At 40.0% G+C, this 24464-nt stretch overlaps 1 protein-coding gene across 2 annotated transcripts in view; it reads right to left on the bottom strand.

The window, feature by feature from the left end:
* The window catches only part of nfatc3a (nuclear factor of activated T cells 3a), a 60404-nt gene that overhangs the window by 5308 nt on the left and 30632 nt on the right, over window positions 1–24464 (bottom strand). For both annotated transcript variants that reach the window (XM_085367512.1, XM_085367433.1), the window contains exons 4-9: window positions 15484–15683; window positions 14795–14967; window positions 14229–14369; window positions 9696–9751; window positions 9445–9571; window positions 5713–6789 (exon numbers count right to left, since the gene is read on the bottom strand). In XM_085367512.1, coding sequence (XP_085223638.1) covers window positions 5713–6789; window positions 9445–9571; window positions 9696–9751; window positions 14229–14369; window positions 14795–14967; window positions 15484–15683 — 1774 coding nt within the window. The remainder of the gene's footprint in view (window positions 1–5712; window positions 6790–9444; window positions 9572–9695; window positions 9752–14228; window positions 14370–14794; window positions 14968–15483; window positions 15684–24464) is intronic.

Here is a 24464-nt window from a genome sequence, read left to right as displayed (position 1 = left end):
GTTTCTCAAAGTCACTCATCTCTGTGAATCATCTGTGGATTTCCCATTTGATCTAACGGTAAGTGATTCGCAAGACTCTCGCCTTTCAACGAGGACACAGAATTGTGGTTCCACTTAGCGGATGACCGGAAGACAGTTTTAAAACAGAAACCACTGGAGTTTGAATGGCCACTTGGGGGGCATCTCCAAAACCCACACCACTAATAAAATGTATAAACTATTGTTTTGTTTTTTTGTTTTCTTCATTTAAACTGTCATTTTCTACCAGCTGCAAGCTGAACTAAAACAACAGATTTAGAGCTTTTTCCCCACTTCAATTTTCAAAAAAAGTGACATCTTCAAATACTTTCATTAGCAAGTCTAACATCCAAAGATATTTCAGGAGCAAAGCAGGAAATCTTTTAGATTTAAGAACAAACAGAAGAATTTTATTTTTCCTGTAATATTTTGGCTACCAACAGGAATGCAGCGGCAACGTAGCATCAACAGGCTAAAGTGACTCACCGAAAGCTCACGGGCACAAACACACACAAAAGCTTGCAAACACACATTTCCACAGCATTACAAGGGGAGTGAAAACTGCTTTACTACAATCTGTCAAGTCCTTACTTGTGCAGCATGAAAATGTGGTGACTAGTATTAATTTTCCAGTTGAGCACCAATGCTCCATACCTGGCTTAAGAGCACAAAAAACAGACTGTCAACAAAGCAACAGAGAAAAAAAACAATGAAAAAACCTTAACCATAAAAGCAGCAGTACTACTTTCCTAAATAATATCATATATGCATATTTAAAAAAACAAAACAAAACAAAAAAACAACGTACGAGCTAAACTACTTTTATTACCACAGAGGGACTTCTAGGCTTTCCCTTCTTCTAACGAAAAATGCAGCAACTGGCACCGTCTCCATACCAGGTTGCGTCTGCCAAGACATCTGCATTAAACTCTTTAAGACCCTAATTGTGTGGAAAGATGACACAGAAAGTCCTTTTCCACTTGTTTGAGGGGAAAAGACCAGCAAATGTTTGCCATTGTTTTTAAAGAGCAGCGGTGGCATTTAATGGAAATCTATTTTCCTTTCACTGCTTACAGCGTTTATGCCAGCAAATCAGGAGTTTGGGGTTATCCGTGTTATTCTTCTGCCTAATGGCAGTATGAAGTCTCTAACTCTAATGTGTTAGAGACTTCATACTGTCACACAAAACAACTAATTTCTTTCTGTGTTTTCATGAAAAAAATAATGTTCTGCAAATGACTTAAATCTGTTTGTGATGGCGACTCGACAAATTAACTTTTCATTCCAAGAAAAAATATCAATGAATTACAGCTTAGAAAAGGACCCAAAGACAAAAAGGTATTTGAAAGTCTAATTTTATGTTTAATTTCATTTAAGAGAAAGCTGTAGCTGTATTTCTCAAAGTTAAAATCCAATATTTACTGGCTTTCCCCCCCTTGGAGGGCCAACTGCTGAGAAACAGTCTTTTTGGATTACTTGGTCAGTGGCCAGTTCACCACTTTTTTTTTTTTAATTACAAACTTTCCAGTTCTCAGCTATTTGTAGCATTCATGGTGCACACATCATTTGCAGGATGCACATCATGAAATGACTTTAAATAAACAAATGACAGTTTATCATTTAGAGATAAGCAAAATGGGAAGTCGTTGGTTTCGGTGGCATTATAACATGCCTCTCATTACCTGGTACATACCAAATTATTTCTGTCTGCTAATATGAAACTACAACAGCTGGTGAATTCACAAAGACTGGAAACGGGAAAAAATTGTTTTCTGTGAAAGTAATCCATCTGCTAGCACCTTCACACATGACTTAACAGCAGATTATCTTTCTGTTAAAGAAACAAGTATCACTTTCATTTGGACATTAAGTGCAGACTTCATGAAGTGGCCCAGTAACTGAACTCTGTAAACTCTGTATGCATGTGTGAAGCAGCACTACTGAGCTGGTGGGTGGATTTTGTCACATAATGGTATAGACAGTCTAGCTGCTCCATAACCCAACTCTATTATGAAAGCTAAGCTAAGCCAACCTAGTGCTGCATTCACCATCACACTGAACATAGAAGAAGAGATTAGTGGTGCTCTTTAGATAACGAGCAAGAACATTTTTTAGTGCAAAAATGTTGCTTAGCAGATAAATCTGTGTGGACCAACAAAGATGGAGCAAAAAAATAAAAGCTAAATCTCCCAACGTGAAGATTTTTCTTCCACCACAAAATGCTTTTTGTCCTTTTAGCAACAGCTGGTGAAACTTTTTCATTTGTATGTAGTCTCTTTCCTTGTAAACACAGAAAAACAGAACAATAAAAACATATATTTAAAGATGGACACTGCCTGGCATATTTGATGACATCCACAGGATGATACGTGTCGCTCAATGTGCATGTTTCTGTGTCTTTACTGTGCCAGTGTCTCTGCCTCGAGGAGTGCAAGCAGCAGGGCTCTGCCTAATATTAACCCTCAAAGCCATAGCTCACAGTTTGGGGCAGCTATGAAATTGGGCAGGGCAGCGCAGACAAAAGACCGGCTTTGTTGTGGACACACGCTGCGTGCAGTGTCGACACTACAGCAACTGCTCACATGCAAACAAAGCCAATAACACACATGCTATTCTTTCCCAGCTGTGCTCTGCAAACATAAAGACAGTCACGTGCAGATTAATTAGTTAAGTGCACAGGTTGGCAGCAAAACAGCTTCAGACTCTGTCACCATGACCACTATGCATTCTTTAAGCCGCTACCATGCTCATACAGTCACCAAACAAACGTGTATCTATAGATGCTTGGAAAACCTGCCTGACAATCTCACGGATTATAAACCTATTAACCTATTAATCACGTATACGACACCTAAATGGAAACTATAATTCATTTTCTGGTTAAAGTTCTGATAAATCTTGCTCTATACACCAAATTTGTTATAAAAAAACAGTGTCTTTGATCATTTTCCATTAAGACACCACCCAATTATATTCTGTTCTGTTTTGATTCAGACATCAAAGCAGTAGAAAAGCTCCACATTTTAGAAACACTCTGTTAAATCTCTTGTTGCTTTTACATTGAGAAGATACTTCTTTGCTTTTGTGGCTTATGGTCTTTCACTGCAAAGCCTAATAAAAATAAAGCATGGCTGCCCCTGTATCACAAAGAAGCAATTGTTATCTATGTAATTTTTATATACATCTTAAGTGCTGTTTCTCCAAAAATACACTTCTGTGTTTAGACAGGAATGAAAATTTCAAATGTGCATTACACATTGTACATAATCATTAAATTATTCAGTTTACACTTCAATTTAATTTCAGATTCCAAGAACATTTCAGATTGAACGTCTCAGTTGAGTGACCCTGCAGTGGGTTTGGATTCAGGACTTGTCTGTCCATCTGTCTGTCAGTCTGTCTTCTCACCTCCTGTGTCTCCTGCTCTGTACGGGCAGGCACACACACACACACACACACACACACACACACACACACACACACACACACACACACACACCCCCCTCCACAATATCAAAAAGATGCACACAAACACAATACACACAATCTCTCCCTAACACACGCACCAAGACACACATCTCGCGCATGCTATGGTGTGCGTCACAAGTGCCATCTGCTTGCTAATCAGAGCAGTTTTCTACACATTTGTATTCCCTCTTCTATCGCCGACTTCAGTCTATGGTAGTACAGCAAAAGTTGAGCTTAAGTGTGATGGACATCCATGCAAAAATAGTGAGTCTATATTAAACCAGTCTGAGAACAAACTCTTCTAAACACAAGACGCATTTTATCAGAAAACAAATGATAATTATGTACAAGTGTTCAAAAGTCATAATTTTAGATTTATTTTTTTTTCAAATTATGAAACCAGAATGCAGGTTTATCGCCACGCTTCATGAATTCATAAACCCTTGTGGTAAAATTTGTGTTCATCCTGATCTGCCTGTCTGCCAAACTGGGGTGTATGTGGTCTACTTAAGAGAGTGTGCTGCGACCTCCTAAAACTCAGAGCCGGGTAAAAACTCCACATTTCTACTTCAAAACATGGCCTACAGAGCTGGGCTGGCACAGAAAGCTATTTTTAGCCACAGGCTCAAAGGGAGAGCTTACATTCCCGTCTGAACTGTGTCACTCACAAACTTTTCTCACACTTTTTTTCAAATAAGAGATTGAGTACATGCAGCTACTTTCAAAGTGACTGTGTCTCCGTGTTTGACAGGGGCAGAGGCTGAATAAAACTGCGCTAAAGTTTCATGAAGAAAAAAAAAAGCAGCTAAACAGACTTCATGTGTGCACATGAATGAGGCTGTGAAAAGGGAATAGCTATATGTATTCTTAAGTTTTATGCACTATAGAACGCCACCAGCTGTTCACACGACTTACTGCGAGCAGTGCTGTGTTAATGAGACTGACCCTTTCTAGAACGCAGTATCACACTTCCCTTACATAGCCTTGCCAGGCTACTTATTAACCCTAAATCTTCAGAACTCTCATTTGAATATGTCAGTAGTGGTAACACAACCTACAGATAAGGAGGTAGGTGACTTAGAACGGTGTGGATTAACATATTTTAGGATGAGAAGTTCATGGATGAGAGAGAAAAAAAAAGGTGCTAAATGCATGTGCTGACTTCATGGTCAATTGTTAAGTCAACAAGTTCTTCTGAGCATGCTAATTAGAGTTGTTAGTGCAGGTACACACACGCTCAAGTACACACAAGCACACACAGGATGTAATTACTGCAGCAGCACACAAACGTAGTCGTCGTGTTCCAGCCACAGTCTTTGCAAGTAGCACAAAATGATGCAATCCTCTCCCTGCCTTCAGCTCCAAGAAGCCAAAACATTCAAAATGTAATTAATCTCCAAACTGCTGCCACAGATACAGAAGCTCTGCAGTCCACAATTAGACCCTTTAATACGATACTACAGCTATCAGTCTTATTGTGTCTATGTTACCCAATACGAAGTCACAAGACCCCTCAGTAATGAACCTGTGTACACAACTGTGCACTGCAGTGACAGATGAAACACTATCACTGTTATCAGGCATCAAGGTTTCAGCCTCTTGAAAATATAACAACTGGTGCTGTGTATTGTTTTACATCATCAGGTACAAATTTATCTTGTGCGTCACATATTGTAGGGTAAATTTAATCCCTGAGCGGTCCCTTGTTTCAGACTGAAAATGAGATTGATCACAGATGGTTGTGCTCTAAATATCTTGTGTAAAAGGATAGGAAAATGTGATAATGAGAGTTGAAGGCTGGACTGACAGAAAACTGAGTGAGAGTCAAAGACGCATAGTTACACACAGAACAAAACAGGGTTGCAGAGAGAAAGAAGCATGGTTAAAATAATAATAATAATAATAATACTAATAATTTAAAAAAAAATAGAAATTACTATTTTTACACTATTACTCCATCAACCTTTAATTTTTTATTTCAGATTGCTTTGTCTGTTTTGTGTTACCGGTACTTCTGAAAGACAGTCAAATTTGAATGAGTTCAGCTCTTTCTTTTTACGTAATGACAGTTAAAATTGTAAAGGCAGCTAGTTCTAAACATTGAACTTTCTCCCAAAGGTTACACGTGTTTCACTGTTTATTAAAATACAAGGTAGCCACTGAGCCTAGGCAATAAAAACTAAACCCACAGGAAATGTTTTAAGAATATAAGGTCATACATCTCACCATCATCCAGTGTGATGTCCTGTAAGCCAATGGAGCGGAAGGTGGGCTCCCTGTCCTCTGGCTCCTGTTTAATACTCAGCCTCTCCCCATCTGATTGGAAGGGCCCCTGAGGGCTTAGAGGATGAACCAGAGGCCCCACTCCTGCCGGAGAAAGGCTAGTCATGACTGGGCTTGTAGCCTGGGGAGAAAGTTGTCCTGAATGTTGCTGTTGGAGTGGCCCCAGGGGGCTGCCGCCTGAGGTGGGTGAAGATGAGGTGGGAGACTGGTACGGCAATGAGTGGAGCTGAGGAGAAGAAGGCCCAGAGTGGGGAGAGGGCACCATCCTTGGAGGAGGGGCGCTGGACGTTGTGGGACATGATGCTGATCTTTGACTAACTGGGTGATAGCCCATGGCCCTTTGCAGTGGTGTGGAGTGCTGCCCTGTTAGGGGGTGTCCACCTGGGGAGGGCACCTGGGTGGGAGAGCAGTGATAGCTTCCCAGCGTTTGGAGATGTGAGCATGAGGGAGGAAAGAGGGGTTGCTGGCTCTGTGGGGAACCCTCAATGGGGTTGGTTGTTGAAGAGGATGGAGCGGTTGGTGAGGAACAAGGGGAGGAGGGGTACAACATTCCCATGCCCATTGGGTGTGATGTTGCACTGGGGCTCTGCTGAAATGGCATCCTCTCATAGCCCTGAGGAGAAAGGCTGGGCTGGCCGTTGAAGGGCAGGCTGTGACCATGACTGTGCTGCATGGGCTGGTAGGAAGAATGAGGAGGAACAGAAAGGGGAGCAGAGTTCGGGTGGTACGTCATTTGGCAGTCTGCAGGGGGGTGATGCAAAATGCGACCCTGGAGCTGGGGCAGGTGCTGGAAAGATGGGGAGCCCAGGGAGGGGCAGGGGGTCTGCACGGGTAGCAGGCCAGGTCCGGAGCCCGTGGCCAGGCCATGAGGGGAGCTGGACAGAAGGTTATCCGATGGGTGGCCCAGCTCAGGAGAAGGCAGCTGGGTGCGCACCAGACTGCCAGCAGGTGCCCGGGGCATGGAAATAGGAGGTACCGCAGGAAGGTCCAGCTCGTCTCTGTGCTCCTGTTTAACCATAACTAAAGGGACAGAGGTACACACAGACAGGAGGAAGGGAAATGAGAAAAATCACACAGTCAGTCATGTCTGCCAACCAAACACAGCAAGAACATAGATAAAAGCAATATATGCATTTATCAAGCCAGAGTGTTGCCGTATCAACAATATCACTGCTATTTTTGCTTCAGGTACAGTAGTCCAAGGACCTAAACCAGCTACAAAAGTGAGTTGCATTTTTAAGTTTTTCCACATTTTCAGGTCCCACTAGTTTCCTCAGAATTGTGGTTTAAGGCTGAAAGTAGACTAAAAGACCCTTAAAGCTATATAAAATTAAAAAAAAAAAAACCTCCCAAATTTTTTATACTAAATGGGGCCATTTCCTTTTACTGTGACAGCTTAGAGCACTGCTATGCCAATCAGTAACCTATTTCCCAATCTGGTGCCTAGTGACAGTGAGTTTTATTTTTATCCAGCTCTGAATCAGAGAGAGAGCATATGTTGTCAGTCTGGCTGCCATCATGTGAAGTGTTGTGTGGGAAGAAGAGCTGAATGCCCCCCAGCCCGGATCAGACCAACAGAACCAACGAGTTCACTGACTGTGCTTTTAATCACTTTCTGGGATTAAAAGGCAAGAGGCACAGTAACGTTGCTTTTAAACTTGAAATGGCTTGAAAAGGAGCCAGGGAATACAAATATAAACAGTATATGAATAAGCTCAAGATGTTTTCATCTTTTATTTTCCGAAATTTATAAAAAATTTAGTCCAAATACGTGAGATTTATCCCCGTTACCTGAATGACAATGCAGCGATTTCAAAAACCAAAACAGAAACAAAGGTTATTTGTTCATCAGTTTTTCTCCAAGTTTTCTCAGAACACATTCTTAAATTGGGCCAGGGCCTCTGATTAGCAGATTTCTTTTTTCTATTTTTGCCACAATAAAGGAGGCGGTGTCCGTGGTGACACTAGTGGTGTCAGCGACCCATCTTGACTGACTGAGCAGGGTTATTCTACTCTGCTGTAATTGGCTGAACTAATCTGTCAACGGGGAAAACAGGAACTGCCTGTGCAGAGTGGGCGTGCTTGCAAACAGAAAGGCTGGGTGGGTGGATGGGCAAGGCTGCTTATACACATAAACACACACACACACAAACACAATTATACACACTGCTGCGGTGAAAGTAAGGGTTTGGATGTGTTGCACAAAATGCTCACATGTCAATATATTCCGCCAACTATGTTTTCAGTTTGACTTGCTTTATGAGGGAAAAAAAAACACAATAACAATATCTAATAACAAGACATAAATTTGATCCGAAAAAGGATTTGAAATATTGAAGAAACTTTAACAATAAAACGTTAAGACTGAGTTCCTTAACGTTTTAAGAAAAATAAGTACACTTCACACTGTAACTCACACTCAATGTATAATAAAAGTTTCCTGGATAGCAAAAGATCTGTATCATGCAAATGCAGTGCATGTCAGAAAAAAAAAGCAAAAACAAAAAACGGTTGGCTCTGGATTGAGAAAGCTTTACAAAATAAACAGTTGGCAGGTGTTAATGTTATTGTTAGTGGAAGAGCCCTCTCTAAACCACAGCAATGCTTTCTTTGGAGAGAGAAAGAAAGAAACGAGGTTAGCAAAGCCCCCGTGGAGAAGCGTGCAACATGATGTTTTAAACTTTTGTCATTAACTTGGGGGTGTCACACAAGCGTGGAGCAATGCCAAATAATGCTTAAAGTATTATCTCACATTGCAAAAATATTAAATGAAGTAATTGTGTACTTTCTTAATTAAGAAAAAAAAAACGTTATTCAATTCAATTCAATTCAATTTTATTTATATAGCGCCAAATCACAACATAAGTCGCCTCAAGGCGCTTCATAGATATTATGAATCTAGACTCTAAAAAAAAGCCCATCTGTGTTTACAAATATGTTCAAACGCTTTTTACATACGTTTATTAACGTCAAAAAACACAAAATCTTTGATAAGCTACAAGACATTTAGTATTACAACAGTACGTGCAATCTGCAGTATTATCTGAACATTTTCTATTAGTCTGACACAACCTGAAGGTAAAATGCTTTTACTTTCACTATGTGCCCAATTCCTCATGTGGTCCTTTAGTCTAAAACACCATCAAATCAGATTAAACATCAATTAAACTCAGTAACTAATTAAGTAATTAGGTAACTAGAATAATGCTGATTTTTTTGGTTAATAAAAAAACCCATAACAATTCCAATAGCCTGTGCAACACTACTTCCTTTTACATCGTCACCAAGTCATAATAGCACCTTGAATTCTGTCTTGACTAATGAAGACTTTCATTTATAATTACAGGTCTAATTAATACATTTCTGTATCATTTGTAGAAACTAAAAATGCTGGTTAAACAGAAATCTTGAAGTAAACTATGATCATCACCTTCATCTAATATTTGTTTTTCACTTCCTAGATTGGATTGTGGATCAGACTTTAGTCTGCTCCAAAAATACCATGGTGTTAACAGTCCTGATGGATTGTGTGATCTTAATGTGCAGAAATGGCCCAAACTCCTCAAAACTAAATTTAAGATACATTTTTAAAGCTCTTTCTTTCTCAATCTGTTCTTAAGACTTTTAAGGACCCTTAGCCGCTCTGTTAAAAAACACAAGAATATTTCAACTCACCTGAAAGGTAAGTGAAGCGTTGTGATTGGCTCCTTTTCCGCTTGCCATTGCAGACATAGAACTGCACCTGCACGGCTGAGCTCACGCTCTTACTGTGGTACGGAGGGACCTCCACCACAATGCATGACTACAAAAACATTGAGACTTTTTGTCATGAAACATATCACAAAGTTAAAAGCACTGTGGAAAGAAAAAAAACATAATGTAACTACAAAGTCAAAGAAAAATAAAAGTAAATAAATACTACTTACACCTTGAGTTTTCTCATGGATTATTTTTGCCTCAACTTCCCATTGTGGTCGTCCATCTGGAACGAATGGTTTAGAATTTTTTTTAAAAAAAGGAAAAGGCTGCATAAAGAAGCAAGAGACTTTAGATTGACAGAGATTGTAATGTCAAAGTTAAAATTCTTGAATACACATAAAAGGGACTCCCAAGTTTGTTTTTGAATTTTTGAAATCATCAGCACTGTCTCAAAATGAAAATGAAACTGCACACATTAGGTTATACTAATATATCAAAAAATCATCAACTGCTCCTGAGTGGCAGCCCGGCTAAAAACAACAAAGTGAAGCAGAGTTTCGGTGAAGAATTTACTGAGAACTTGTGTGCGTGAATCATGGAGGCTAAGCTATAATGGTGAAGCAGACAGCATCAGTTTATCGCATCACTACAATACCGCTTCAGGCCAAACACAACTTGAATCATTGCGACTTTGAAATACACTAAAAGAGGGATATAAAATACAGCGAGAAAATTATTAACTAACTAAAACGGCAGGCTATACATGATCACTACTGACTAAAGCACTTTAATTCAGAGACTTTAAAGTAAGTTGTTTTGAAACTTGTTTTGCAGAGTCTTTGTATTTTCAGCCTTCTTAAGTATGGCTCAAAAAGAGCCAAAGGTCTTGGAAAAGTAAAAATTTCAGTTTACTCAGAATATCAGGAGACGTCAAAATGATGTAGATTTAAAAGCCCAAAAGCCTTACGAAGAAAATCTGGCTTCTGAGCCTTTAGTAATCCAAATATCATGCTGTTTGTCTTGCCTGGTTAAAATTATGGAGAAAGCAGTGGAATAGTTGTATTTATTCTAACATAAGTAAGTGCCAGGTTTCTGGCTGGAAAACCTCTTTTCCAGCTTTCCTATGAGGGATCTAATTATTTGGCCAGACACCTATGAGGGCAGCTGCTTGAAGGGAAGCAGCTGGGGTGAAAACACTGACAAGTTTGGACTCTGGCTGGAAGAAATCAGTCACTGCATCATTCAGAAGAATATGAACTGTGACAAATAAATTACTCAATTGCCTTTTAGCTTATGTTAATTTGCAGTTACTTTTTTCAGGACGTATGTCTGTGAAGGTTCTGAGAACCTTTTTTCAGGGCGCCTACATGGTGCAAGTAAAATGTGCACCTGCATAGCCTCTTCCACAAAAACCAAAGGATTCCCCCAAATACCACTTTCAGGCATCTGCAACAAGTCTGCAGAGAGGCCTAACCTACATGTAGATCCCAGCAAACTAAGCAGTCTTAGAGGCCTAAGAGGCAGTCTTAGAGTCATTGTAACATATTCTACCAAAATCAACTATGGGTTTTAGAAGGTATTCTGATCACACAGAACATTAGCCTTACTTGTAGTAAGCACAAAAGACAGATTCACTTGATTGCAAAAGAAGAGCTTAACCTGTTGATAAAAAGAGAATTTTTTCCCCCCTCAGTGAAGAAAATGACCTTGAATGCCTTTGAAGCCGACAGCAGTGCATTACAGCAGCACAGCATGTTGACATTCAACAGGCAGCAGCAAGGGCCCCACATGCTCTGTCAGACAACAAGCTTCGACAGGAGCCTCATACCACCACCGAGACAATAACTCGGTTCATCGAGACACCCTGCACACTCCAGACAGAGGGAAAGAACATGCTCTGATTGTGCTGGGAGACAGAATAAAAATATAAAGGGTGATTGCTTTTTATATTGCAACTGTGGGCTTTTTCTTTTTAAGAAGCTACAGCTGAAACACTGGAGTAACCAGGCTGTATTTGAAACAATTCAAGGTAGCCTTTAAAGTCAAACCCCTTCTATAAACAGTCATGCTTGTAAAAACTGACTCATACCAGTTATGGACTCAGTTTAACATCAGTATTTGACAAAGAGTAGCAACAACAAATACATATGTGTAAATTAGTGTAATTGTGTTTCCATCTCCAATTATTGTATATTGCATTAAATTAACAAAAAACAAGATTCATACTAAAACTGTGCAAAACCTAACAAACCTAAACATCTATCTGCTTTAATAGGCTCTCACTCCAACTCAGATATAGATTGGATCTGTATCCGTTTATAGTAAACTTACTTAGTAGCATCTTGCAATGTAAGTAAGAGTGACAGTGGGCAAATCTCTAGTTTTTCATAAATCTGTTGTCCCTCAATTATGAGAAGCCGTGGAAAAATATCTGTCATTGCCTCTCTTTTTTCTTCCATTCCAATACTTACTCCAATCAGTGTTTTTCTGCACTAAAAGCAGGCGGATTAGTCATAATCAGGTAGATCGTTTACACAAACCCAATCAACATTATTGCCCTCTCTCCTTTCATATTTTTCTTCCACAGTCCACTGCGTTCATGCACCAGCTTTTCTCCCTACCCAAGATGTGCCTCTTGAAGGTTTCCACATTTCTATGCTATGCTTCACCTGGTACACCTTAAAGAGCTAAACACATTCCTCCAGGCAGCTTTTTTTGTCCTTAATTTTTTTTTTCAGAATGCCTCTCACTCACTCACTCACTCACTCACTCACTCACTCACTCACAGAAACATCACTCAACCTTTCTGCCGTGTGTGAACTTGATTCTGTAGCTCTTCATCACAAAAGTGCCTCAGGCAAGCAGAGACTGGCTCAACAAAACTCATGCATTTAAAATTTCCATCCCAAGTAACAGCTATTATATTTGTTGTTATAGAGTCATGTATAAAAGAGAGAAAGGATAAGGAAGAGAAAGAGGCCCACTTAACAGAGACTGGATGAATACCATGGGGGTTTAACTGAGGCTACATGTACAACGCGTTTTCATTGTAAAACAATGTTTTAAATGCAAAAGCTCTCTTTCTAAATGTGGGGCAAAGTGTGTGCATGAGTAAATCAGGAATCAGAGGGTTGGTTTATGTAATAAATACTACAGTAGATGAACAGCAATAACAAAAAGACCAGAGATTTCTTTGTTTGGACAGACAATGAGGTGGAAGTGTACTAATGGCATTTAAAAAAGAGGACTTACACACGCAGGGTGAAATCAAGCAATGTACAGTATGTGTGCCTAGCTATACTATCATGGCTATATTAAGACTGACGAGACCTGTGCAATTGTCTGAACAAGTCTCAGTTTCTTGCTGCACAGACTAAGCCACAATCTTGGATTTTTCAAACTAAACCCAGACCAGAATCACTTTTGGTTAAAGTCATTTAGTGGGTCTTGAAATACCAGATTAGTGAGGGCTGAGGCAAAGGTAATAAAAGTTGCATGCTTTAAATCAAAATGATCTGGATGTAGCTATATCCTGAGTATTTTTTTTTCAGCCTAGATAGATATATAGACACTATCAATCCCACAAGGGAATCTTTAGTATTTATTAAACTAATACATTTTCGTTATAGAATTTTACATTCATCTTGTTCCCCACACTCACATACTCTTTACACGACACCAGTATTATTTAGTAGTGTAGCAAGTTTTTGTCACTTGCATACCAAATGCAAGCCCAGTTGATTGTCATTATTGTAGATGCAGAGATGTCCCCATCTCCACTGCTCTTTAGCTTTAGCAGTTCATGTTTGCTGACAGATGACGGACTAAACTAACTGTGGCATGTATTGTACACTTGAGTCTGTAGGTGTTTTTCATGCCATCAACATTACAAAAATCACTTTGCTGCACAAAAATAATTTAAACATTTTAATCGTTTCAATTACAGTGTTTGAGTATATAACGGATGGGTGATTAACAAAACAAACAGTTTGAGGGTGGGGTCCTGCTGCAGTGATTTGATCTTTATTTAAAAATAAAAAAAGAATGATATCAACGCTATAATCTGCCGCAATAACACTTATTGTGGCAGATTATAGCATTGATATTATTCTTTTTTTTTTATTTTTAAATAAAGATCAAATCAGTGACAACTGCAACATAAGCACGAATGATGATGTACTAATTGTTTAAGTGTTAATAAAAATTATGTTTAAAATGTTTATTATGTTTAAAAAATACTGCAAGCACAACTAACCAACTCACATAACCTGTTTGGAATTTAACAAATTAGCTTGTTGGAACAAGAAATTCCCTGAGGCTAATATAATGATAGCTGTGAATGTAGCTGAGAAGTGACGCAGAAACATTAACAACACTGTTAAAAGAAGTCAGGAATAATTTTACGCTTTTGTAATATATACTGATTTCTCCCGATATTGTCTTTTTTCGAGAAAACAGAGGTCACGGTCTAGTAACAGCACAGAAAATGTGTAATACAAATGCAGAATAAGCACAAGACCTCTCGCAATAATGCATAAAACGTGGGTTTATATGATCTCACCGGGAAGAATATCCCACTGTAAATGATAGAAGAGTAGGTTTGGTCTGTGACTAAAACTATACAGATCGAAATGACACATTTAATGTTTTACTCATGGTGGCTTGTAAAAAGCATGAAATATTTTTGCACACACATTTGGCACGCATTAATTCTGCAGGGGTGGTTCAAGGCAAAGCTGCTGTGCGAACACAAAACTTACCAGGGCCTTTCTCCAGGAAGATGACCTTAGACTCTGGGAAAAAGTTGGCACCAGTGATGACCATCTCTTCTCCCCCGCTGACCAGACAGCTGGTCAGGCTGGATTTCTCCACCTGGGGTAGTTCCTGAGCTGACCGCTGGGCTGGAAGTGGGATAGAAAGGGTTGAGGAGAGAATGGTTATTTGTTGAGCTGTATTATAAGTGACCTTATGTTATATAAGGTATAACATAAAGATAGAACAGACTGTAGATTTAAAACCTCTCTGAAAGCCTACGTATAAAAGAAGAATTATGTATTATATATTTTTGTAGGTCTTTGTAGCTTTATAGATAACCAGGCTAGAAGGGAAGAGAAAAAACTGAGCACATTTACATTTTTAACAGTTATCAAACATTCTTATCTAAAGTAACCACAGCAGATCAAATCTTAAATTGCTGCAAGCTTGCTAATAAACAAGTGTGTATGTGAGAAGGTTTGTGTGTTTCTATCTTTGTATCTTTCCTGTTCTGGCTTTCTGAATGAATATTTTTATGTGTGTAAGCTGAGTTTAGGAAGCAGACACTCACAACACTCCACAGGAATGGAGGCAGCCTGCAGCGACAGCACCTTCCCATTGGGTTGAGGGATGTGCACTCTGAACACCACGCGGACCCGTGTGTTCTTTCTTCCGATATCCGTCTCCCCCTTCCGCAGCTCAATGTCTGAGTTCCGCAACTTAAGTATGCCAGCACAGTCGATACTGCAGGGTAATGGGAAAATAGTTGGCCCAATACAGCACCACCGGGATAGCAAGCATCTAAGACATATTTAAGTAGTAAAGGCCTAGGAGTGATAAAAACCAACCACAAGCCCAGCAGGGGATTGGCAACAAGAAGCCGGGTTGTAATTGCTCAAACTGTTGAAATTAAAAATGCCTGTGAATATGATTTATTACAAGTGTAAATGACAAAATCCCTTCCCATTAATTCCAATGTAAATGAAACCAGGTCTTATATAAATTAATCATTCTGCTGTTATAGGGATCCTAAATTTATTAATAAAATTAGGTTCTCTGCTCCATGGGAAACACTCAAATTTTCCTTCGGCCCCCGACCCTCCTGTTGGTTTAAATTAAGAAAATCTAAAAAATCCCCTTTTATGATTATACATAGTTGTAATATCTTCCAAAGAGGTTATTTTTCATTGGACATGACTTCCTTCATGGTGGTAAACTCATAACTAAGTAATGCAACCCTGAAGTGGTCTTGACATTTACCTGGCTGACATGTTGTTTTCAGGGAGGAGAGGAATTTCGAGAACTTTGGTGCTTGAGACCATAATTTCTTGGCTGGCTGTGGCTACGGTTTTCCCAGTGATCCGGTGCACCTGGTAGAAGGCGTGCGGCCTCAAGTAACGGTCATCTGCTGTTCCAATGAACATCTGCAGGTTGATGGGCTTCTCATTGTAGCCAATTAGCTGACACAGACAGAGACAGAAACACAGAACAAAAACAGACGTTAGTCCTTGGGTTCCAGATGAGAGGTGCTAACAAAAGAATACTCTTCATTTCCACTGCCTTAAGAAGCAACCTTTTCTGGAATTAATCTTATTGACAGGTCCAGGATGTTGTGATATTTCTGGCAGAGCCACTGGAGATTTGTCTAACACTCTGGCCTCCCACCAGTCTGACACTGATGTTTTCAACTAATTGACTTCTAATTTTTTCCCTCTGCATACCCGCTCATCATTGACAAGTAAACCTCATGTACTCAGCTGTTTCAAGACAAAAAAAAAAGTTGTATTTCTACAGTAGTACCACATTAATAATTAATGGTGTACAAATTACCGTAACTGCCAAGATGCTAAATCAAACGAGTTTTAAGAAAAAACATAACCAAAAAATCCGATCTGTGTGATACTAGTTGAGATTTCAAAAAAAGGTTAATACAAATCAATGGCTTTTTGAATGTAGTGGTTGATGAATACCAAACTGGTGAGGGGCAATGCTCTTTGGCTGTCCTTCGAGAGCTAGAGCTCTGGTTTGAACTCAAACAGGTGAGATGTCTGATGAAGTAAAAGTGTTGTAGGTTGGGTAGAGACAAGGGAAAGATGGAAAGGAGAGCAAAACCTTTCCTGCTCATAGGGACAGAAAAAAAAATACACAGACTGCACAATCCCACTACTGTTGTAATGTTGTACTTGGCAGACTCCGTGACGGCAGGATGGCACCCCCCTTTATACGCACTCCCACCATACTGCCTCACAAGTCCACACCTCCAGCTCAGATGGAGGGCAGCCCATTGAGGTTAACAGAAAAGAACAAGGCCTTTCATTGCTGTTTCACCCCAGGAACTGCCAAGCCTCAACCCCACCACAGCTGGCTGTTGAACCCTTCCTCCCTGCAGGTTTGCGTCATACACCGCTGTGTCAATGCCTGGTACAGAGTGTTTGGTGCATTGACAGAGAGAAAGTGGGTGTAGCTTGGGATCTGTCGTATGCTCTTCCAAAAGTAGCTAAAATAAAATGACTGAAATCGGTCACCATCAGGAACAAATGTACCTAAATAACAACAGAGAGCAGGCACTGATGCAGGATTGTCTCTGTGTTTTTAGGCTGACTTTATCTGAAGCCAATTTTAAAACTACATTAGTTCAAAGAAGTATTTCCAGCATTCTTAAAAGGTAAACTGGATCCAGTGGTGAGATCTGTGTTATGGGAATTGTTGTCATTAGATGCATCTTCCTCTCTTTTGCTGTTAATTGCTGCTTCTGAGATTTTCCCCTTTGTGAAAGAAGTCAAGGTATGGCAGTACCTACATTAAATCAAGCAGTGGAAAAACTGAGAAACCCTGAGTGGCAGATACAAGCTATGCAGCCAGACTGCTTGAGGTCTTAATTTTAATTCATTTTTGTGAGCTAAATAAATAAGCTTTTATCTAGAAGGCGTCAATAAAAGGTGGTTTGTTTTTAAAAACAGCCAAACGCTGTTTGTAGCTACTAAACAAAATTAGACTGGTTATTATACATTTCTCTATAATTTCCAGTGTTTCAAGCTGAAACCACACCTTGCTGCAAAGCATTATGGCATGCATCAAGTGCAATGACAGAAAGGGATAAAGTGGCCAAATGTATATTTGGTTAAAAATGTGTTAAAAGTATTGTTTTATGTTACGCAGAATTTAAGGTTTGCTGATGGGTACCAAAGAAATAACTGGCTGCATTTCAAACTGTGGCTTTCAAAAAAACACATACAAACAAAAAACCCCACAAAAAACAGAATTTCCCCTAGGCTTAGCCTGAGTTTTCAGAGCAAAAGCTCCCCGCCCAATGTTATGTTGACACTTCTCCACCACATCCTGCAAATTTGTTTCATTAATGCCCAGTGATGGATTACTTCAGCTGAATGACTAAACAAAAAAGTGATTCACATTGCTGTTGGGTGTGTGTTTTTGCCTGTTCTTAAAGTGTAGACTGTGATTGCAATAAATAAAATATAATCTCAGTGGCACTATTGACACGGTTGATGACCACAGAGGTTAGCTTCCTCCCTTAAAAAATTATAAATTCAAAGAGGGGACCATACATTTTTGCAATCTAACTTCATCATTTAAACTGACAGATACAGTCTTCTCTTTCTCACCATTATCCATGTGAATCTGAATTCAACACAGAACATCTGGCACAAGAGATGTATTCGGAAGGAAGCTGCACCAAGGGCCAACATGAGGCCCCTATAATAACCAGTAATGGGTTCATCTTTAAAAACCACATTAGATCCTAAAAGCCACATCGAAGAACAAACCTTCCAAGTAACGAGCTAACAGGTAATTATGCCCACCAGCTTGAATGGATCCACGGCTATAAATGACACCATTTTTCTGGAGTCATGAAATGTAGAGTCACAGGAATCAACAGTCTGTGGGCTGTGTTGCTTGTTTTATGATCATGCCTGCACAGTGTGGAAGTGATCATAGACAGTGCTTGCACGTGTGTGTGTGTGTGTGTGTGTGTGTGTGTGTGTGTGTGTGTGTGTGTGTGTGTGTGTGTGTGTGTGTGTGTGTGTCTCTATAAATCAAGACATGTTTATTTGTAGCACCATGTGTGTTCCAGACAGGGTAAAAAGAGTTAAAAGTGTCTGGAAAAATGCATCTGTGAGAGGACAAACAAATGGCAAAAAAATGAAAAGCACAAAAAGCTCAGAAAATCTTCTTTCTTTCTTTTTTAAAGTACGGTACGGTATGTGGTTTTTTGTTTTTACTATTAGTGACAATAATACCTGGAGCTGATTTGTTGAGGGTAAACACGTTTAACACTCTGTTAAATAAAGTGGAAACCTTGTTTTTCTGCAACCATGAAACAGAAGGTCTCCTTTTCTCCTTCCATTCATTTAACCCCTTCATCTTGACCTCTTTCACTCTCTTTGTGTACACATGAGGGATTCTATGTGGAGCAGGAGTGTTGACAAATATACAATTAGCAGGCCATGAGTTGTTTTCAAAATCAAATAATAAACTGGCAAAACCTGATAAGAGAGCCAGAAAGAAAAGGCTCACTTCAGCAGTCTCAGTTAATCAACCCCGCAGATGAAACAGAAACATACTACAACACGTGCCAAGCTAGTCTCTGTCATAGTTAGTAAACCAAAATTGCTTTTAGTCTGGCATTTCCTTCACTTGGTTTACTTTGATTAATTTAGATAAGTGAAAAAACAGCAGCTTCACAAAACTGATCTACACGTGTAAGCACACAGAACGAGTACAGCAAACAAGTAGTGAAAGCTGCACAAAGAAAAATATGTCACTGCATTTTTTAAACACCTTATTAACCTTTCAAATCACTGCATTTGTTTGTAGAGCACTACAACGAGGATCAGAAAAAGTAATCTAACTACACTTCAGGTGACCTTTTTACACCTTCAGTTCAGAAACTGGATAAAGCATCACCTGCTAACAACAGGACATGTAAACAAGCGCACATGCCATGGCTGTGATTGTGCCATGGTCTTGGCACAAGACTGCCGACTCCTCTTCTCGGTAGTGGATGTACACGACACATACCCTTGACTTGTTTCACATTCCTGAGTGCCCCATCCTCCACCCCCTATATCCACGGCTGAGTGTGAAATACCACAGGAGAGTGGTCTCTACACTTTCAACTCCTCAGCTTTCTGCCTGTTCACTGAGCCCTGCTGGTCAGTCAGCATGCAACTCAGGCCTGATAGAGATCAGTTCTTATATTAAACCAAAGTGACATTAAAACCCATCACATGACCCCAGGCCAATGTTCACCAGAGCATGTAACTAACTTCTGACTTCTATCTTCTGACCATGGATAGAGTTTGGGATGAACTCCCTCCCCTAAAATAAAACTCCGGGATACAGTTACATACTCAGCTCATACTAAATAAAGTACCACTTATTTTCGGCCTTCATCTGTTCCACTGATCCAGTAATAAGGCTAGAAGCTGAGGGGGAAAAAAACATTGTATCCATATAGAAACATGGCAGATTAAAGGGGAAAAACTTCACCTCATGGGATACGACTGGATCTGGTGACTCTGTAATGCCATGGAGGTGCACTTTGCTCACATAGTTTGAGTCTGCTTGTGCCACTAAAGGAAAAGGTTACCTCAAATAAGAAATTCAGAGTAATTAACTTTATTTTTTGATGATTTTTTCTTTTTTCTTTTTTATCCTGGGGGAAGTGGTCTCTTCTGGGATGTCAATCATGCACAGAGTGTCACTGAATGGTTTCACAAGTTTAAAATTCTGGAAATCATGTGCTAGGACCATTTGCAGTGATCACACACCAATCCAGCTGATTACCTAAAGGCAGGCTAGGAAGGTCCCAGCGTGTTTGTAGTCCGCAGGTGCTACACAGAGCCTAGCAATCCTTGTTCTATGTGTTGTAGCTGAGTATTGTCACCAGAGGGCAGCTTCAAAATTATGTGGAACTGTGCTTATTTCGCTCTTCTTTTGGTTCGTAGTGCACTCCGCTGTCGTTTCCTTTCCTGTTGAGCCCAACTTTTCAAACAAATCAGCATTCTGCATATGCATAGCACAGTCTCTGCATAGCTAAAGACTTACACAAATGGACACCAATAATGTAGTGATCCTTACCCACAATAAGTGTCACTGCAAATATAAATTTTTCCTGAGTAAAGTTTTTTAATCTGGTGGGAATGGTTCCTTATTCAGGGTGACATTACCTCCCATCGACAGGGCTGATAAAAAGCAGCATTGCGCTTAATTCTGAATCCTGAACATTGTCACGACAAAGTCACTCAATAACTATAAAAATACCAGCACTCACTGACAAGTATATTTCGTCACAGATCAAGACTAAGGTGTGGGTAATCAGCACAATTTGCTAAAAACAATAGCGCCAATATATGTAGAGAAAAGGTCCAAATGGTTATGGCAGATTTTGAAAAGCCAAGTTAGATAGCACTGGTTTATGGGGTCAACGCCTAGGTGCACTGAAGCAGTTCTGATGTTCCAAAACTCCACTAAAGACACATCATATTTTATTTTAATTTACCGTTGATACATAAATAGGCACATCTCTCTTAAGAAACAAACACACAAACAAAAACAAAAAAACAAAAACATTAAAGCTCCTCTTAAGAGCTGTTCTGGACATCAGGAGATCTGATAATGGAACATCAGGGAACAGCACCTGCTCTCAAAAGAAAAACACAGGCTCTCTTCACACACACAGTGCTTTATCTACAACCTGGCATTCATTACATATGTCTTTTACTTATTTTGTCCTCTTCCTTTTTTTCCCTTCACTCTCTTCAAACCCGACATGTTCTTTCATCTCTTTCTTTTACGTTTGTCACCCTCTCTTCTCTATCCTCTTATATCCTCTACCTTCGATCTAGCTCACTGCCGTAACTCGACACTGTCTAACAGCTAGCGCCTGAGTCTGCTAAGTTGTTTCGCTGTGTTGCTCCATTGTTACCATGGTGAGACTCTGTGTGTATGCAGGAGTGTGTGTGTGTAAAGAGTGAGCAGCCACGTCGATGTAAACTACAGCCCTAGAGCGTATACCGGTTGGTGTATGTGTGTCAGACAATGTGTGAATTTAAGTGTACTGACTCTAGTGTAAACTGCGATTCTTGCAAAGTTTTGTCGCGTGTGAGTGTGCGTGTCTGTGTGTAACAGCCTGACCAGCATGCGTGTGCAACAGATGTAAAAAATGGGAGAAATGGTGGTCAAGGTCACCAGAGGACCCGTTTTTACTGGCAGTGGTTTCCCTAGTGTGACATGGTGGCACCATGGCTTGGGATCTATGCACACACACACACACACACACACACACACACACACACACACACAGATCAGCTCACCCAGGCTTGCTGTTTGCCCAGCACACTAGGGAGGGCAGCAAGAGCCAGGGGGCCGGTTAACTGTTTGTTTAAACAAGGTCAATACATGCGCACACTCATGCGCGTTCACACTGTCACACACAGAGAGCGTTTACTGTATACTGCATGAGGGCTGTATATGGCCTTGCTAAGCTGGTCCAAGCGCAATTCTTCTTATTCCTCATTCTAACCTCCCCCCCTTTTACTCTTCGTTATGCACATGCACACACCTCTCTCCTTCTCCTGCTCTCAGCAACTGTTTTCTTTCTGTGCTTTAAGCCTGATTACAACAAATGAGAGCCAAGCTTCTGACATGTTTACATCAAATACAACCCTGAGGCAAAACAACACTAGCTCCAGCCAATTCACACAGTGCAACCCGCATGGCTCTGCATTATTGTTTGTGTGTCTCTTCACTGTACCCCAGTCTATTCAGAATCAAAGGAAGAGACATAGCGGCACAAAAAATTACAAAAATACATGAAAGAAACTGAGGCTGATAAAATAAGAAGGGGCTAGAGACGCCGTAGAGACAGACAGTAATGGAGTTATGGACAAGCGTTCAAGCACTAGGACCAAATCATTTAATGCATCCAAGCTGGTAGAAATATATGGTCGTCTCAAACAACTTTTGTCGTATTCTGTTTCAAATGCTTGTTACCAGACACCATAGCCTCATTTAGATTCCTTAACTATAGTAACAGATTAAAGATGGAGATAATAAATTTTGATATTTGATTTTTTTTTCTCCCATGCACGCCGTAAAAATACAGGATAGTCCTGTTGTGTTTATGCACTTTTTTTGGGGGGGGGGGGGGGCTTCACTTGCTCCACATCTGTTGTGTCTGCCTCCACCTATCTGTAGCCTAGTCAGTAATACCAGAGGGGTCCTTATATTTGTCTGGGTGTTGTAGCACTCAAATAAGCTGGTTAAATACGCACAAGGATACCTCAGCCTTCAGCCAGCCAGAGAGGCTTTGGACTTATATGTCTCCTAGCAACAGGTGTACTGATTAAGGTCTGCAGCTAGCCCCAGAGGAATGACTAAAACAGCCAGTCACAGATGTAGCCACATCCTACAATGAAAAGTTATATTAAGACAGTCAGATGGTCCCTATTGTATCTTGTTGAGAGCAGTTTCGGGATATCTTTTTAATACAACATTGCTACTAGAGCAGGGCGATATGGCCAAAAATATTTATCACGATATATATTTGAAAATTTGCGATAACGATATAACCGACGATATAATTGATGCGAGACAAAATACAACTCCACAACATTACTAGCGCAAAAAGACAACCTTCCATTTATTTTCACTTAAACAAGAAGCTGGTTTTTATGTACATTAAAGCTTTATAAAAATGTAACAGTGCAAATGCAAATTCCTTGCTGAAAGTTTAACCAAAAGGCATTTCCAGTAGAAATGGGCTGACATATCCTGAGCATAACCATGTATAATATCCACTGAAGTTAAAAAGAGGTGCTTTGCAACATTAAACTGCAGTGTGCAGTACGTATTTTTCGGACCATAAGGTGCACGGGATTATAAGGCACATTAAGCGAAACAAAGCAGTCAGATAAATCAAACTTTATTAAACTCATTCTTCTTGCTTCCTCCACTTCTGTACCATTGATTCATTAATGTTGAATTCTCTGGCAGCTGCTCTATTCCCATGTTGTTGCAGTATATTAATGACTAACCTCGTATTGTGGATGGATTATCTCAGTTGTTCTCCTGACTGAAGTTTGGTCCGTTTACAGCATCCTGCCATGCGATTGCATTTGTTTCTAACCATGAAGAACCTTCACGTTAACTTTTATAAGTGGAAAAGTGTTAGTGTTCGTCCTCCAGCTTCACTGTTTATGTTATGCTAACATAGCTGTGTCGCTAGCGATCACGTAGCACATCATTATATACCAGCTAGCCCAACTTCAGTAACCCTACAAACGTCACTGCTGTTTAGTTTCCTGTCTTCATTTATGTTGGAAGTGATAGCAGAGCTGTACGTTTGATTTTTTTCAGAAATCTCTCAGTCAGAACATGCAATATCATGCTTAGGTAACTAGCGAAACTAGCGAGCTAACTTCCGCTAGCTTCCTGCTAACTTCTAACTCCGTTAAATGTAATAACTTTTGTTTTCATGGATGCCTGGAAGTTAAACTTTATAGTTACACCTGGTAAAGCAGCAATGCTGATCGTTTTATTAAAGATGAAAGAATTTAGACAGTTTTTAACTCTAAGTGATGCTGCAGTGTTGTTTGACCTGAAGCATACGGAGTTTAGGACCCAGATTACTCCCAGATTTAAGAGCATCTTAGGCTACGTTCACACTGCAGGCGAAAGCGCATCAAATCCGATTTTTTGACCCTATGCGACCCATATCCGATCATGCTATGACAGTGTGAACGGCGCAAATCCGATATTTTCAAATCCGATCTGGGTCACTTTCGTATGTGGTACTGAATCCGATACATATCCGATGTATTAGAAAGCGACTGCTGTTTGAACGGTCAAGTCGCATTAAATCCATCTTTTACATCACCGACACAAGACTGAAGCCAATTATCAGCGCCAGAGAAGCGCCCGAGAAGACATCGCGAACGCTTCCTGGCCATCCAGTGTAGATGTAAGTGAAACTGTTGGGAAGACAACGTAAACATTTTATTTGTACTGTATAATCTGCAGATTCTGACAGAAATCTGCAGCTATCCTTTGAAGCACCGCTCCTCTCTTAAACAGCAATAAGGATCATTATTAGGTTATTTACATTATTATGTAAATAACAAAATAACTTAAAGCAAAAATTGGGAAACGTGAAGTCCGAAGTCTTTATATTAAGGGCCATCAGTCAAACAATACTGTTGCTCTGGGTCTAAACAGAG

This window comes from Diplotaxodon limnothrissa, linkage group LG1 (assembly GCF_057381915.1).
Source record: "Diplotaxodon limnothrissa isolate DT_005_m linkage group LG1, D_limnothrissa_male_GT1.1, whole genome shotgun sequence".
Classification (NCBI taxonomy): domain Eukaryota; kingdom Metazoa; phylum Chordata; class Actinopteri; order Cichliformes; family Cichlidae; genus Diplotaxodon; species Diplotaxodon limnothrissa.
The sequence above is the reverse complement of the archived record's forward strand: the minus strand, read 5'-3'. Positions and strand labels throughout refer to the sequence as shown.